The 16328-nt window shown below is 38.6% G+C and overlaps 1 protein-coding gene across 3 annotated transcripts; it reads left to right on the top strand.

Annotated features, from left to right (window-relative positions):
* The first annotated feature begins 779 nt into the window (after positions 1-779).
* LOC102076880 (mucin-19-like) lies at positions 780-13828 on the top strand. Of its 3 annotated transcripts, none has more exons than XM_005476257.4 (6): positions 780-866; positions 10438-10626; positions 12427-12564; positions 12717-12812; positions 12981-13057; positions 13136-13828. In XM_005476257.4, the coding sequence occupies exons 1-6, from the start codon at positions 809-811 to the stop codon at positions 13193-13195; spliced, it is 618 nt and encodes a 205-aa protein (XP_005476314.1). In that variant the 5' UTR covers positions 780-808; the 3' UTR covers positions 13196-13828. The 3 variants fall into 3 exon arrangements, with proteins under 3 accessions (XP_005476314.1, XP_019202918.1, XP_005476313.1); XM_005476256.4 differs by lacking the exon at positions 780-866 and adding an exon at positions 8243-8749; XM_019347373.2 differs by lacking the exons at positions 780-866; positions 12717-12812 and adding an exon at positions 8240-8749.
* Positions 13829-16328: the final 2500 nt, after the last annotated feature.

Genomic DNA, 16328 nt, shown 5'->3' with positions numbered 1-16328 from the left:
TCAAACATCTTTAAGTTATTGCTACTAACTGTTCTACAAACTACTGAATCATGGGTTGTAAACCTTAAACCTGGTCCCTGAGTAGCTGAAAAGAATGTTAATATACAGATATTAACATGTCAAGAATAAATTAAGAACACCAGAGAGCAGATGGTTGATCCTTTTGTAAAATCTCATCGCTGTCCATTTGCATAGCTGTTTAGGGACTGTAGGAATTCAAACAACAGAGATGCACTTGCCTGCAATCTTTCAAAAATAGAAATAGACAGAAATATTAGCCAAAAATAAAAAGCATGCATGAAGGAAAGACTGAGTTTCAGTGAACTATAAAGGAATTGTTTTTGCAGTTTGTGTTTGCGTGATACGGGAAAAGGTGATGAACCACAGCCTACAAGCTACAAGACTACCTCACATTACTGACAGCCCCACATATTTTTGAAAATGCCTCCGGGTAACAGTGCACACAGAAAGTAAAGCATTGCCAGCTCTTAATACAGTAAAAATGAGGTCCCATTAGCTTAGCTTCAAATTATATTGTTGAGGTCCAGTAAAGAAATACATCTAAGTCAGTTATATTTTGGACTGGGGGGGGGCATTGTGTAAATTACTAATCATAACTCTGATTTTACTTGGCCTTTAAAAACACAATTTGAAACTAGTGAATAGTTTAAAGACCACACTTTCCACCCATGTCTGTCGACTCCTGAATCAACAAGGAAGTAAAAATGCCTCCTCTCTTGCGTAACGCACTGTGCTCTAATTTGACACTGTGCCACACTTGGCTACAGTCAACTCAACAGTCAGAGTCATGGACTGGTTTGCAGTGTACTTCTCACTTCTGACAGCTTTGCTGCCTCTTTACAGAGGTGAGTAACATTTTTAGTTTTTCATTTTAAATGAGCTATAATTCATGTTTGAATATCAACAAACCCCATACACACAGTGAATACAGGAAAACTCCACTGATTAATAAGTCACTGAGGCAGAATACTGCATCACTTATTTGCCTTTTTATTTACAGAAAAAACAGAAGTAATGTTTAAAAAAAGCTATATAAATGCATATCTCATATAAATTTATTACTGTATCTGTTATGCATTCAGTTTAATGTGTGTCCCTGAATCTCTGTCTTCATTTACTCTACCACTCGCTTTGTGGTAGAGTATCACTTCCTGTTCCTGCTCAAACACAGTGGTGTTTCTGAGTAGCTTTTCTGCTTAGCAATTTAATTTAAATCTTTTGACACATCCCTTTTTCATAGTATAATCTTAACGTGCTTCATCTGAATCACCCTTTCTGTGTACTCACTACCTAATTTATAGCCAAAGTATTCACTCACTGTCTCTTTACTGTTTCGCTAGCTTAGCTTAGCTCGTAGCTGACTCGTTAGCACCATGGCTACTTCACCTGTCCCTCCTGCACTTTCCTGCTCATTGTGTCAGATGTTTAGTTACTCCTCGGCCTCCTTTAGCAGTAATGATACCTGTAACAAATGTAGCATATTTGCAGCTCTGGAGGCCAGGATTACTGAATTGGAGACTCGGCTTCGCACCCTTCATTCACCCGTAGCTAGCCAGGCCCCTGTAGCTGGTGCAGCCGAAGATAGCGTAGGCCCCGCTAGCTGTTCCCCGGCAGACCCCAAGCAGCTGGGGAAAGAGGGCGGCTGGGTGACGGTGAGGAGGAAGCATAGTCCTAAACTGAAGCCCCAGGTACACCACCAACCTGTTCATGTGTCTAACCGTTTTTCCCCACTCGGCGACACACCCGCCGGGGGTCAAACTCTGGTAATTGGTGATTCTGTTCTCAGACATGTGAAGCTAGAGACACCGGCAACCATAGTCAATTGTCTTCCAGGGGCCAGAGCAGGCGACATTGAAGGAAATTTAAAACTGCTGGCTAAGGGTAAACGTAAATACGGTAAGATCATAATTCACGTCGGCAGTAATGACACCCGGTTACGTCAATCGGAGGTCACTAAAATCAATATTGAATCGGTGTGTAACTTTGCCAAAACAATGTCGGACTCTGTAGTTTTCTCTGGTCCCCTCCCCAATCAGACCAGGAGTGACATGTTTAGCCGCATGTTCTCCTTAAATTGCTGGCTGTCTGAGTGGTGTCCCAGAAACGATGTGGGCTTCATAGATAATTGGCAAACCTTCTGGAGGAAACCTGGTCTTGTTAGGAGAGACGGCATCCATCCCACTTTGGATGGAGCAGCTCTCATTTCTAGAAATATGGACCAATTTATTAAACCCCCCAAAATATGACTATCCAGAGTTGGGACCAGGAAGCAGAGTTGCAGTCTTACACGCCTCTCTGCAGCTTCTCTCCTCCTGCTACCCCCCCAAAAACCCATCTCCATTGAGACTGTGTCAGCTCCCAAACAGACAAAAAACAAACCAAAAACCAGCAATAAACAACTTAAACATAAAAAATCACAAAGAAAGAACAATACAGTATCCACATCTGAACCAAAGAGTAAAACAGTGAAATGTGGATTATTAAATATTAGGTCTCTCTCCTCCAAGTCTCTGTTAGTACATGACTTAATAATTGATCAACAAATCGATTTACTCTGCCTTACAGAAACCTGGTTGCAGCAGGATGAGTATGTTAGTTTAAATGAATCAACACCCCCGAGTCATTCTAACTACCAGAAATCTCGAAGCACAGGCCGAGGGGGCGGTGTGGCAGCAATTTTTCACACCAGTCTATTAATTAACGAATGACCAAGACAGACTTTTAATTCATTTGAAAGCCTGATGCTTAGCCTTGTCCAACCCAGCTGTAAAACTCAGAAACCAGTCTTACTTGTTATTATCTATCGTCCACCTGAGCCTTACACAGAGTTTCTGTCTGATTTCTCCGACTTTTTATCTGATTTAGTGCTCAGCTCAGATAAAATAATTATTGTGGGTGATTTTAACATCCATGTAGATGCTAAAAATGACAGCCTCAACATCGCATTTAATCTGTTATTAGACTCAATTGGCTTCTCTCAAAATGTAAAAGAACCCACCCACCACTTTAATCACACTCTAGATCTTGTTTTAACATATGGCATAGAAACTGAACATTTAACAGTGTTTCCTGAAAACCCTCTGCTGTCTGATCATTTCCTGATAACATTTACGTTTACAATAACTGATTACACAGCAGTGGAGAGTAGACTTTATCAAAGTAGATGTCTTTCTGAAAGTGCTGTAACTAAGTTTAAGAATATAATCCACCCACTGTTATCATCTTCAATGCCCTGTACCAACATAGAGCAGAGCAGCTATCTGAACGCTACTCCAACAGAGGTCGATTATCTTATTAATAATTTTACCTCCTCACTACGTACGACTCTGGATACTGTAGCTCCTGTGAAAACTAAGGCCTCAAATCCGAAGTACCTGACTCCGTGGTATAATTCTCAAACACGTAGCCTAAAGCAGATAACTCGTAAGCTGGAGAGGAAATGGCGTGTCACAAATTTAGAGGATCATCATTTAGCCTGGAGAAATAGTTTGCTGCTTTATAAGAAAGCCCTCCGCAAAGCCAGAACATCTTACTATTCGTCACTGATTGAAGAAAATAAGAACAACCCCAGGTTTCTCTTCAGCACTGTAGCCAGGCTGACAAAAAGTCAGAGCTCTACTGAGCCAACCATCCCTTTAACGTTAACTAGTAATGACTTCATGAACTTCTTCACAAATAAAATTTTTATCATTAGAGAAAAAATTACCAATAATCATCCCACAGATGTAATATTATCTACAGCTACTTTTAGTACCATCGATGTTAAGTTAGACTCTTTTTCTCCAATTGATCTTTCTGAGTTAACTTCAGTAATTAATTCCTCCAAACCATCAATGTGTCTTTTAGACCTCATTCCTACAAAACTGTCCTCTTCACACACTAAGGTCAATTATGGTGTTCCACAGGGTTCAGTGCTAGGACCAATTCTATTTACATTATACATGCTTCCCTTAGGCAGCATCATTAGAAGACATAGCATAAATTTTCACTGCTATGCAGATGACACGCAGCTCTATCTATCCATGAAGCCAGGTATCACAGACCAATTAGTTAAACTGCAGGAATGTCTTAAAGACATAAAGACCTGGATGGCCGCTAACTTTCTGCTTCTTAATTCAGATCAAACTGAGGTTATTGTACTCGGCCCTGAAAATCTTAGAAATATGGTATATAACCAGATTCTTACTCTGGATGGCATTACCTTGGCCTCCAGTAATGCTGTGAGTAACCTTGGAGTCATTTTTGACCAGGACATGTCCTTCAATGCACATATTAAACAAATATGTAAGACTGCTTTCTTCCATTTGCGCAACATCTCTAAAATTAGAAATATCCTGTCTCAGAGTGACGCTGAAAAACTAGTTCATGCATTTATTACTTCCAGGCTGGACTACTGTAATTCTTTATTATGAGGATGTCCTAAAAACTCGCTGAAAAGTCTTCAGCTAATCCAAAATGCTGCAGCAAGAGTCCTGACAGGGACTAGAAAGAGAGAGCATATTTCTCCTGTTTTGGCTTCCCTTCATTGGCTTCCTGTTAAATCCACAATTGAATTCAAAATCCTGCTCCTCACATACAAGGTCTTAAATAATCAGGCCCCATCTTATGTTAATGACCTTGTAGTACCATATCACCCTATTAGAGCACTTCGCTCTCGCTCTGCAGGCCTACTTGCTGTTCCTAGAGTATTTAAAAGTAGAATGGGAGGAAGAGCCTTCAGTTTTCAGGCCCCTCTTCTGTGGAACCAGCTTCCAGTTTGGATTCGGGAGACAGACACTATCTCTACTTTCAAGATTAGGCTTAAAACTTTCCTTTTTGCTAAAGCATATAGTTAGGGCTGGACCAGGTGACCCTGAATCCTCCCTTAGTTATGCTGCAATAGACGTAGACTGCCGGAGGATTCCCATGATGCACTGAGTTTTCCTTTCCAGTCACCTTTCTCACTCACTATGTGTTAATAGACCTCTCTGCATCGATTCATATCTGTTATTAATCTCTGTCTCTCTTCCACAGCATGTCTTTATCCTGTTTTCCTTCTTTCACCCCCACCGGTCGCAGCAGATGGCCGCCGCTCCCTGAGCCTGGTTCTGCCGGAGGTTTCTTCCTGTTAAAAGGGAGTTTTTCCTTCCCACTGTCGCCAAAGTGCTTGCTCATAGGGGGTCATATGATTGTTGGGTTTTTCTCTGTATTTATTATTGTGCGATCTACTGTACAATATAAAGGGCCTTGAGGCGACTTTTGTTGTGATTTGGCGCTATATAAATAAAATTGAATTGAATTGAATTGAATTGAATTTAATCCAGACAAAGGAGAGGATGCCATCCGTTGAACGATCACTTGCTGTTCATGCTTTATGTTGTGAAGCTTCTTTCGGTCTGATAGCTAACACAGCACTTCACAGCAATTAATTATTTCTGCCTCTGCTTGTACAGGTTTTATTTACCAGTAAAATAAATCTGTTCCTCTGGTAACAAAACTCTGGATTAGTAAACAGCATGTATAAATATTTAAATATGTGTCACTTATTTATTAAATATTATGCTGAAACTTCCCCCGTCAGTCAATTCCTAGCTGAAAGTCTTAAAATAATTTGTTATTAAGATTACTGAAATATTTATTCCATTTAATCAAAATATAACAATAAATATCGAGTTGTGACTGCTAATGATTAGCATCCAAAACAAATTAACCACAGAAGCCTGCTGACTGTGGTAATGTAAGGCTTGTTAGTGAACTCAAATCTTGATATTATGTTTCGCTGTGTTAGGGAAGCTATTGTAGATCGGTGCATTTATTGACTACTAATTGTTGAAAAAATAGTTCTGCACATTATAAATACACTCAAAGCACTTCTGAAAACTATCCGAAGTTTACATGAACTACGTGAACCATACGCATTATGAACCCCAACTTAATGTGTTACGTTACTAGTTATGACATATTCCTCGGGTAATAGATCAGAATGGAATGTATGGAAATCTTCTTAATCGTGGTCCTCCAGGCACACCCAGAGCCTTCAAAAACAAAGAGTTGCACCAGTATATGACAAAACATATATACATGCTTATGGGGGAAAAAATAATATGTAAAAAAAAAAAAAAAGGCATTAAAGGCACTCAATTATTTTATATTAAATGTCTTAAAATGGCTCTTGAAGACATGCCTTCTAACACATAATATATGGTCTAATTTAATAGCAGACTTGCCCACTTTCAAATAAGTTCCTGTCTATGTCACGCAAAAACTGGAACATGTAGTTGTTTTTTATTTAAATATTTTATTTTCCAACTGTTAAGGGAGGAAATTACTTCATGGGAAGACATTTAGCCCATCCATTATGCATCTGAAATGCTTAAACCTATTTTATAATTGAGATTACCTAAAGTATAAATTATCTTGGGAATACTGAAAATGCAATGAAAAAATTATTTACTTGGAAACATTTATTCTGTTCATTAAAATATAACAATAATAAGGAAGTTGTGACCCCAAATGGTTAGCTTAAAATGTTAAAGAAAAAACAGTAGCATGCAAAAGTGAAATTTTTCAAGAATAAAGGTAAGGCTCGGTGTTTATACTAAACCATGAATATGTAACTTATGAACACAAATACAAAGATTTAACAGCATGCACTTAATTCTGGTTTTTAAACTATTTTCGGTTAATCTAATTACTGGAAAAAAGAGTTCTGTCGCCCCACATTCACATATTCCAACTAAGCACTTCCAGGAACTATCTGAAGTCTTCATGAACCATGTAACGATCACGTGTTCTGAGCCCCCGCTGATGTGACTCTTACACCTCCAGGGCCCTGGGGAACTCCTAAGCAGTTTCTCCAATGGGTTTAAATCTGTTTTAGCTTACTGGAAGTGCTCACCACCTACAACAGTCATAGACAGTCTGCATAATATAAAGTGTTCTGCTTATATAGGTTACGATGATAATGTATTATTATGACAAAATAAATAGTGTGTTGAAAATATCAATTTCCCAGTTGGCCTCTGTAAACATACCACAGCAGACCCGTCCACATTTTTATGCTTTTCAGCATTTTTTATTACTACACACACGGCTGCAGCTGAACACTCCAACAACAACAATAAACCGGGACCCATTGCAGATTTTTCAGCCGGCGAGACGTGATCACGGATGCCGCTCAGGTGAGTCCGACTTCCCTGCAGTGGCATCAGAGAGAGTGGGACCGCTGAGCATGAGCCAGAGGTTTGGTTTGTTTGGCTTGGCAGCAGGCGCTCGGACAACTTCATGCTTGCGAGTTTACCATTGTTACTTGTGTTGTTTCCTTTTTTTTACTTGGTCAATTAGCATTTTATGCTCTAAAAAATAAATTTGCTTTTAAGAAAAGAGTTTACAATGTGTTTCTTGGTCAAAAAAGTTTATTCCAATTATTAAGTAATTGTTTTTATAGTGTGTCAGGGCAACAGAAAAAGTAGATAACCAATAATTTTCAAGACCACCCCACATTACTGGTTGCTCCAAATATTTTGGAAAATGCCTCCAGCTACAGTAATGTACACGCCTACATTCTGCAACCTTCACACAGTAAAGTACAGCCACCTCTTATTTACTCAGGTTTTGTTTTTTTTAGGATTGGGCCAACGTGAGGAATAAGTCTAATTATTCTGCTAAAATTTTGAAATTACTGTTTTATTCATCCTTTTAATCACTGATGAAAATCTCATCTGTGGGATAAACCATAACCAGTTTATAAAAAGATTTTGAATTAGGTGTCACAAATTATAATTAAATAAAACAAAACAGGAAATAGTTTTGTAACATTCCTACAGTCTCACACATAGCAAAAGAATTTGCTGTGTGTTTCCTGATCCAAGTGAATCATCGTTCATACCTTCAAAATATCAACTGAGAAAACCAATGTTCATACAGAGCAAAGGTGGTGATGCTTTTAGACTCTGTCCTGTCAAGCTTATAAACATAGTTAACATATACATTAAAATCACATGTTAATTATTATCTTGTCATATTAAAAAAGCTAAATGCTTAATTTCATTTTTTTAAACTTACACTTGAATAATATTGTGAAGGGCATGTCAGTATGAGAGCATATTATAGAAACTGTGCAAATTCAAATATTACAGAGCCCTGAGAGAAACATGAAGGAAAAGAAAATGATGACAAGCATAGACAATGGACGTCACAGCAAATTATTTTCAATGTACCCCACATTATGCTCCACATTTTGAAAATGCCTCCAGCTGCAGTAATAGTACACCTATGTCTACATTCCAGAACCTCCACACAGTAAAGTACAGCCACATCGTAGTACTTTCAATTCTGGTTGATAAAACTGAAATCCCATAACCTCTAGCTTAAAATTTTTCAGGATTAGGCTAGTGTGAGAAATAAGTTTGAATATTATTAGAAAATTATGGAATTACTGTTTGTGTTCATTATTTTAATCACTGGTAATTTTCCTTTGACACTAGCAAAATCCTCTGCCTCTGCTTGATAAACCACACCCAATTTACAAATAGGAGCAAGAAGAAGAAACAGTTTTCCAACATGCCTATAGTCTTAACTGTGTTACACAACAGGCAGTTCATCAACAAGGAAGTCAAATGTATTATATAACTCAACTTGGAAATGACATTACGCTCAGCTCCAATTGACTAAGCAGTCAGAGTCATGGATTGGTTTGCATTAGTTTGGTGTTTCTCACTCCTGACAGGTTTTCTGCCTCCTTACAGCGGTGAGTAACATATGATTGTTTTGTTTTTGTTTTGTTTTTTTCATATACCCATAAATATAAATGCACATAAGTAGCTGAGTCTTTTGTAGACAAAGAAGAGGGAGCCGGTCGTTAAACAAGCAATCGGTCTTCCTGTTGTGAAGCTTCTGTCAGTCGAATGATTGACTTTGTCTCAGGATTTAAAGTCTTACTTATTTTTGCCTCCATTTTTACAGGTTGTATTTTTTAGCATTTATCTCTTTCGCTGGTGAATAAGCAGAGGCATAAAAACTGAGATGACATATTACTTTCAAAGTGGTCTGTTAAGGAGCTTTACATGAAACAACAAAGCACATTTAGCAGGAAACTGAGCTGTGATTTTAAACATGGTTGCTCAGAAAAAATAAGTTGCCCTTATCTTAATTAAGCTTCACTTTTAATCATTTTTTTTACATTCTGGGAACTAATTCGATATTACAGTGTACTTTATCTTTATCGTAGTATACACTTTTTAAGTGAAAAAAATTATTTTTCTTTTCTTTTTTTTGTTTGTTTTGATTTGTCTTGGATGGAAATGTTTGCAAACCGGATTTTGAAACAACGTTATAGCAATCAAGTGTAACAGATGAAATATAACCTGACGTTAATCTGGATTAATGACAGAAAACATGTACCAGTAAACAACATGACCAAACATTTCAATTGAGTATTTTTTTATACTGTTTGAAATTGGAGTATGCCAAAGTGCAGCAACACGATTATCTGCCAAGTCCATGTGAGAGTAAAACACTTTCAAAGGTTGTGCTGAACGGTTCCTTCAGTAAATGGTATATTTCTTAGAATGAGAGGTAAAAAATCCACTGCCATTGTCTGATGACTGTAAAAGCATTGTATTGGCTCTTATCATTAACATACACTATCAAACCAATCTGGCAGGTTCATATGCATATGAACACACCGATCAGATGTTATTGAAGTCATTTGCCTGTGATATCAACACAGTTATTGGAGTGTCCTACAGTGTTTTGTATGGCACTGGTAATGCTCATACTTGAATGCAGTGCCATGTATTGATGTGCCATTCTGGAAGACTTGGACTATCCGTGTATCCTCTATAGGTTATCGCCTCTGGCACTGTTGTTAATTTCATTAACACCAAAGCAGCTGAAACTGATTAAAGATCCCCTCTGCTGACCAGATCGATATCCGAAGTTTAATTAACTTGATGCTACACTCAAATATATAATTTTTTGAGTTGTGCATAACAATAAACATTAAGTTGTGACTGCAACTGGTGTAACTGATATAATTTTAAAATGACACCATTACAGGGCTCTGGGAGGACTCTGAAGTATTTTCTCCAGTGTGCCATGTATGTTTTCTTGCAGGGGAAAGCCACTGCTATCACATATGCAGCTGGCAATAAGGGTTTTATGTGGTCTGTATTGGTGTTTGGTTGTGTGGTACATCAGGCCTTAATATAAATAGCAGAAATTATTCTTGTCGCCTGTCAGTGGTCTTAATGTTGTCTTATTTGCATTATTGCCATAGCAACATTTCCCAAATGAGCCATTTTTTTCACAACATTTATAATCACTTAAGAAAAAATGTGTATTTTCAGTGTTCTGTAAAGTATGCTGTGGTAGCCATGTCAGTAGACAGTTGATGTTTCATAATATTTTTGCCGTTTCCCTATCTTCACTCACCAGTCTTCACGACAGCAGACAACAGCACAATTTTAGTCACTGCAGTCAACACAACGAGCGACAATACAACATCTAGCCCGCCGGACAGAAACTCTACTAATATAACTCCACTCACTTCAACTGCATCCCTCATTATCACAAACAGCAGTGCTGCAACTACATCAACAAGTCTCACCACTTCAGCATCTACAGGTACAGACTGTTTCTTGTTGTTGTGCCAAACCTTCTTCATTTACATTTGCTTTTTAAATTATGTTCCTGTCACCCCCGTATTGCTACATTTCCAGTCATAGTCCAAAGATAAATCATTAAGTTAATATTGTTGTAAATTGGAAGGTAACATTGGGCCAAAATGTTTCAGCACCCAGATTTTTTCTTGGCTTTTTTTGTCCCCGCTGAGTGTCTGCGTGTTGACAGTATTTATTAAACTTTTTCTGCATGCCCCATATGAGAAGCTAAAAAACTTCTTTTTGCAGTCATTAACAATAAAATAGTTCCTAAAATGAATCATCCATCTTCTACTGTTTTCCTGAAAAAGTCATATTTATTCAAGTTAGCTTCCCCTCATATGTTTCTGACACGGTTTCGTAAACGGACTCAGGCGCAGACCAGGAGACTCTTGCAGAAACTGATTTACAGTTTATTTACAGTGGTGTCACCGGGTGAATATATATACAAGGTGCTTGGGAAAGGGGTCCGGGGCTCCAGGGTGCGAGGGGAAGGGAAAGGGTCCAAAACCACACTCCGCTCTCTCAGCCAACAATCCCACTCCTTTTCCTCCAGTCGCTCCTCTCGCTCACTCGGGGGTACAGGGACGGGTCTGGGGGGAATCTACGCGTGCACACACACACACAGAAAAATCCGATTAGCTCTAGCTCGCAGAGAAACTCACAGACTTAGGCAGATTGCTGAAGCACTAACACGGGTGACTCAACGTTCCAGCGACGAGTAGTGTAGGTCTGCCATCTTAAAAGGCCCTTCTGATTGCAGTAAACAGCGACAGGTGTGATGAAGAGCACAGGTGCGTGGGCCAGGGGCGGAGCCCGCAGTGAGCACCGCCGCGGCAGGGGAAAGAGGGAGAGGGAGAGAGAGAGAACAAAAACAAAGACATGTTGCCTAACGCGGAATCAGCCGGTGAGGCACGGGGACCGTGACAGTTTCCCCTGCTTGTCCACATGTCTCCTGTTCTGGCTCTTCTCTCCACCAATTTGGCCCTTAGTCTGAGTATCACTGGATTACTATCTTTAAAAGCTTCACATTTTCTGTCATAATGAGCCAAAGCTTGTTTGTTGTCAGTTTCTGTAATCTGGAGCAAAAGTTCCCCAGTCTTTAGAAATGTTTCATTAGACAGTGGCTTTCACTCGTTTTCCTGAGGGATCCTTAAAGAAATTAAAAGAAAGCTTGCCTTCAACACTTCATGCTGTACCAAAGAATGAAGGTGAAAGAATGAATATTAACTTTCAATTTCATTACAAAGTTCATACAAACTTTTTTTGCCTCGTAGATCTGATTGTTAAAAATAATAATAATAATAATAATAATGGATTGGATTTATATAGCGCTTTTCAAGGCACCCAAAGCGCTTTACAATGCCATTATTCATTCACGTTCACATTCATACACTGGTGGAGGCAAGCTACAGTTGTAGCCACAGCTGCCCTGGGGCAGACTGACAGAGGCGAGGCTGCCATATCGCGCCATCGGCCCCTCTGGCCAACACCAGTAGGGTAAAGTGTCTTGCCCAAGGACACAACGACCAGGACAGAAAGGCCGGGACAGAAAGGCCGGGGATCGAACCGGCGACCTTCTGGTTACAGGTGTGCTTCCCAACCCTCTGAACCACGCGGGCGACCGTGGCTCAGAGGGTTAACGGTAATATTTTCCAGCTAGTTGAAATACTTTCTAAATAATAACATGCATGAGCTCACATGAGTCCACCTCGCCCATACTGCCAGACAGTGCATATTTTATATCGGTCTCTATGTGTTACAGTTGCTACAGGTTGTTCGGGTCCACCAGATCTATGTTGCCCAGGGCGCAACGACTCCTGCTACAGAGGGTGTTTCTGTGACGAGATCTGCGTGACATTGGGTGACTGCTGTCCTGACTATAATTCAACCTGTAAACAATGTAAGTGAAGACAAACACAGAGACTAGAAATATACAGTTTTAAACATTTACATTTTGATTACAGATGTTTCCACTGCACTACTAAAGCTACAGCATTTCATCTACAATAAATACCATAACAGCTTCTTTGTCTATGATCTTTTTAACAACAGCAAACAGTACAACACTTGCACCACTTAATGTGACCACAACCTCAGGATCCAGTCTTTCTTCAACATTTTCTCCCACCTCTAGTAATTCAGCTATAGGTTTGTCACCATTTGACAGCTATTTCAAAAATTCACATTTAGACAAAGATTGCTTCATTGTTTGTGTCACTTCTAAAAATAGTGGCTAAACACCAAATGTTTAAACTACTTTAGTTTGCAGGTTTAATTACATTCTAAATGTGCATTTCTTTCTTTCTGCCCAAATAGCGATTGTTCGCCTAAAAGTTTCCTTACTATCTAATTCTGAAGCCAAAGAACGAGCGATTTTAGAAATTTCATCTTTTGTAAGTACAAACAGTCTTAAAATGTACAACATGCATTATTCATACTTTTGTCAGTAATCGGTGTCATCTCTCTTATAGCTTCAGAGACTTGTCCAGCAGAGATGTAATGGCTGCGCCGTGACGGTAAAACCTGTGTGAGGCTTTGGACAATTAAGTAATTAGAATGAGGCAACATGATGATGACAGACTCCAACACTCACAATAAAATCTAATCAAACCGGTAAAGCTAATTGATTATTTCAGAATTAATAAGGTGACAGACATTTGTTCTTAAGTTACCAGTATATGCATGTTTCTAAGTTCTTATAATCAGGCCAACAAAAGCTTATATTTAAGGATGTATTACACAGTTATGAATATTTACCATATATAGAGATAAAGGGTTTTTTTAGGTGGAGGTACAAGATTTTTTTTAAATAAAGTTTAATAATGGAATGATTTTTTTAAAAAAGAAAAGAAATTCTGACAATCATTTGACAGAAGAATAACTCACCATACAAATCCAGTCTGCGCGGGTCAAGGAACGAGACACACTGCCAAACATGTTTGCAATCCTCTATTTTTTTCTGTGTTACATTAAGTTGTGGAAGTTAAGCGGCTGCAATAAAATTATAACGCATTATTTAAAATGAAATTTTAGCAGTGCCATGAGAATTTTCCAGATGATATGTGATGTAATTACATTAAAGTAACATGTAATATATAATTCCTTTGATCTGGTGTAATTTCTTCATTTTTTTAATTCCTCACCTGCTAATAAGGGAAATCAAGGAAAACAACATTCATGACTTAACCTCTTCCACATCTGACATGATTAATGTAATCTTTTTTAAACAGCATGTTGATTATAGGAAAAAAGTCTTTATTTGTTCATGAATGTTTTTTTCTTTTTAAAATGTCTATTTGGCTGTGTTATATGGGTTGAATTGATTGATTTGATCTTCTTTTTCTGTTTTTATATGCATATATAAAACATAATTTTTTTCTTTTACTTATTTCAAGCAAAAATATCTTGTATTAAGTAGAACAAGTGCCAATGGAACAAGTGAAAATTCACCAGTTTCAAGATGCACTGTCTAAAACCAAGTTCCTATATCTCACGGAAACGTTACTCTGTAGCTGAATGTGTCTTATTTTAATGTAATGTAATGAGATTATTTTGACTAGAAATAAGACAAATATACTTTGTAAAATTTTGAGTGTTTGTAGTGCAACCACTGGAGGCAGAAGTGAAATAGAACTATTCTGTACATCTTAAATACAACTCAGAATTGTAAAAAAAAAAAAGAAAAGAAAAAAAAAAGTATTATTATTGAAGCACAGACTCCGACATGAGTTGGATCAGAGTGTGTAGCCATCAAGCAGGAGTGGAAGGTTAATAACAATGGGCAGAAACAATCTGAGAGGCAGAGGTGGGAAATGAGAAAGAGTGAGATCTGGAACAGAAGTCTGAGGAACAAGAGCAGAAGCAAAAACTCAGCTTTTGTTTTTGTTCCCCACTTGTCACTTATTCCAACCTGCCCAAGTTTCCATTGTCACTTTATCTAATCACAAAGTGATTTATTCTTATTTGATAAGAGGGTTTTGTTTCAGGACTCTTTCCTCTCGTTATGGCTGAATCAGTAAAAGGACTAGATGTTACAGTCCCTGATAATGCATTGCTTTAAATGGAGTGAATCTTGAGGGATGACTTTTATGAGGAAAGGCAGCCCAGAAACTTTGCCAGCAGCACACATCGTTGTGTGGATAAACTTTCGGTCTTTTAGCCAGGCTAATCTGCCATTTTTTCTTCCTTGGTTAGGTTTAGGGATTAGAGATCTGATCTAGATTATCATATTAAGATTTGGGACACTTCGTCAGTAGTGGACCTTGGATTCATCGGGTGTTTCGACCATTATCACACCCTCATCCAAGGAGGCCCTGCCAGGGTTGATCAGGCCCTGGAGTGTGTCATTGGTTTATGTTAAATTGTTATTTCTCTTCTTCCTTCTTCTGTTTAGTTTTCTATAGTTTCTACAGTAAGATAGGAGAGAGCAGAGAGGAGAGCCGGAAGGGGGCGCCCGATCTGGCTTCCCACACCTCCCCACCGGATCGGGCTGTACGCTCTACCTCCCCACTGCCTCCCAGAAAAGGGAGGAAGAGCAGAATATTTTCTTTTCTCACTCGGTTAGCTGACTGCCTTAGCTGCCCAAGTGATGTCAGCCCTTTTTAGCCATAGCCAGTGACTGGTCCTCTCAGCAGTGTTAGCTAATTCTCTTATAGCCTGCCGTTGCGCCTGTCCTCTGATCCCAATCTGTCTAAGCAGTTTTGCTGTTGTACTGGCAACAAAGCCCCTGCACCCCACTTCCACCGCCCACACCTTGATCTTCCAGCCTCTGTCCTCTGCCTCAGCTGCCAAGTTGGCATACCACAGCTTCTTAAGCTCAAAAGCTTCCTCAATTGCTTCCTCCCATGGTACCGTCAGCTCAATGACGTATGCAAGTTTTTGGGAGTTAGACCAAAATATTCACTGGCACGTCTGTGGCATGTTTTGCTTTTGTCATATTGATACAGGAGGGATGTAGGACCAATCAGATCCATTCTTGGCATTGCATTTATGAATGCAGTTGTAAAAATTAACATCCATTGCTTTTCATTTTATTAGTGCCACCCCTCTGCACAATCTGGGCACTAGGTTATGCTTATAGCTGGAGAAAATATTGCCAGTAACTAATCTTTGCCAGCAGATGGAAGCATATTCCCAGGTCTATGAAGTTAGCGGCACAGATGTTAGCGCAATACTGTATTGTAGTTATACTTTTGTGTGGTTTTTATTGGCACATTTCTTTCTTCAGAGCACTTAATATTTTCTTAAACTCTCTTTTAAAGAGTTAAGTCGGCCAAATACATCCAGTGTTGTTTATCCAATTTACAAAGCTATATTAGAAGTGACTTTATAGTTTTTCTCAGTCGATTTGTCTCAATTCTCATAGCATAAAAGTTATTCTCACCACTCTTTATGCATTTTTGAAAAACAGTAAGGACATTTTTCATTACACAATGTAACCTATACAGAATACACTACAACAATGAAAACTTTTTTTCTCATTTTGCAGACCATGAATAGTCAGTCAGTCACTTCAACTCTGTGATGAATGAATAAAAAAACCTTTCACTGCCCATATTTAGTGTTGGGTTTTTTCTCAAAACCTTAATGACTTTGGAAAAAGGTTTTGCAGGTCTAATTTAGAGTTAAAACATTTTCTGAAACAAAATTGTTGAAAAAAATAAT

Source organism: Oreochromis niloticus, linkage group LG18 (assembly GCF_001858045.2).
Source record: "Oreochromis niloticus isolate F11D_XX linkage group LG18, O_niloticus_UMD_NMBU, whole genome shotgun sequence".
NCBI classification, from domain to species: Eukaryota; Metazoa; Chordata; class Actinopteri; order Cichliformes; family Cichlidae; genus Oreochromis; species Oreochromis niloticus.
Note: the sequence above shows the minus strand (reverse complement) of the source record. Positions and strands in the feature narration are given on the sequence as shown.

What these genes read in the sequence shown, in the direction of transcription:
- LOC102076880 (XM_005476256.4), top strand. Translation starts at nt 8,686, where the DNA reads ATGGATTGGTTTGCATTAGTTTGGTGTTTCTCACTCCTGACAGGTTTT. An exon ending in CTCTAGTAATTCAGCTATAG is followed by an intron (nt 12,813 to 12,980) that starts GTTTGTCACCAT and finishes CTGCCCAAATAG; the next exon opens with CGATTGTTCGCCTAAAAGTT. An exon ending in TTTTAGAAATTTCATCTTTT is followed by an intron (nt 13,058 to 13,135) that starts GTAAGTACAAAC and finishes TCTCTCTTATAG; the next exon opens with CTTCAGAGACTTGTCCAGCA.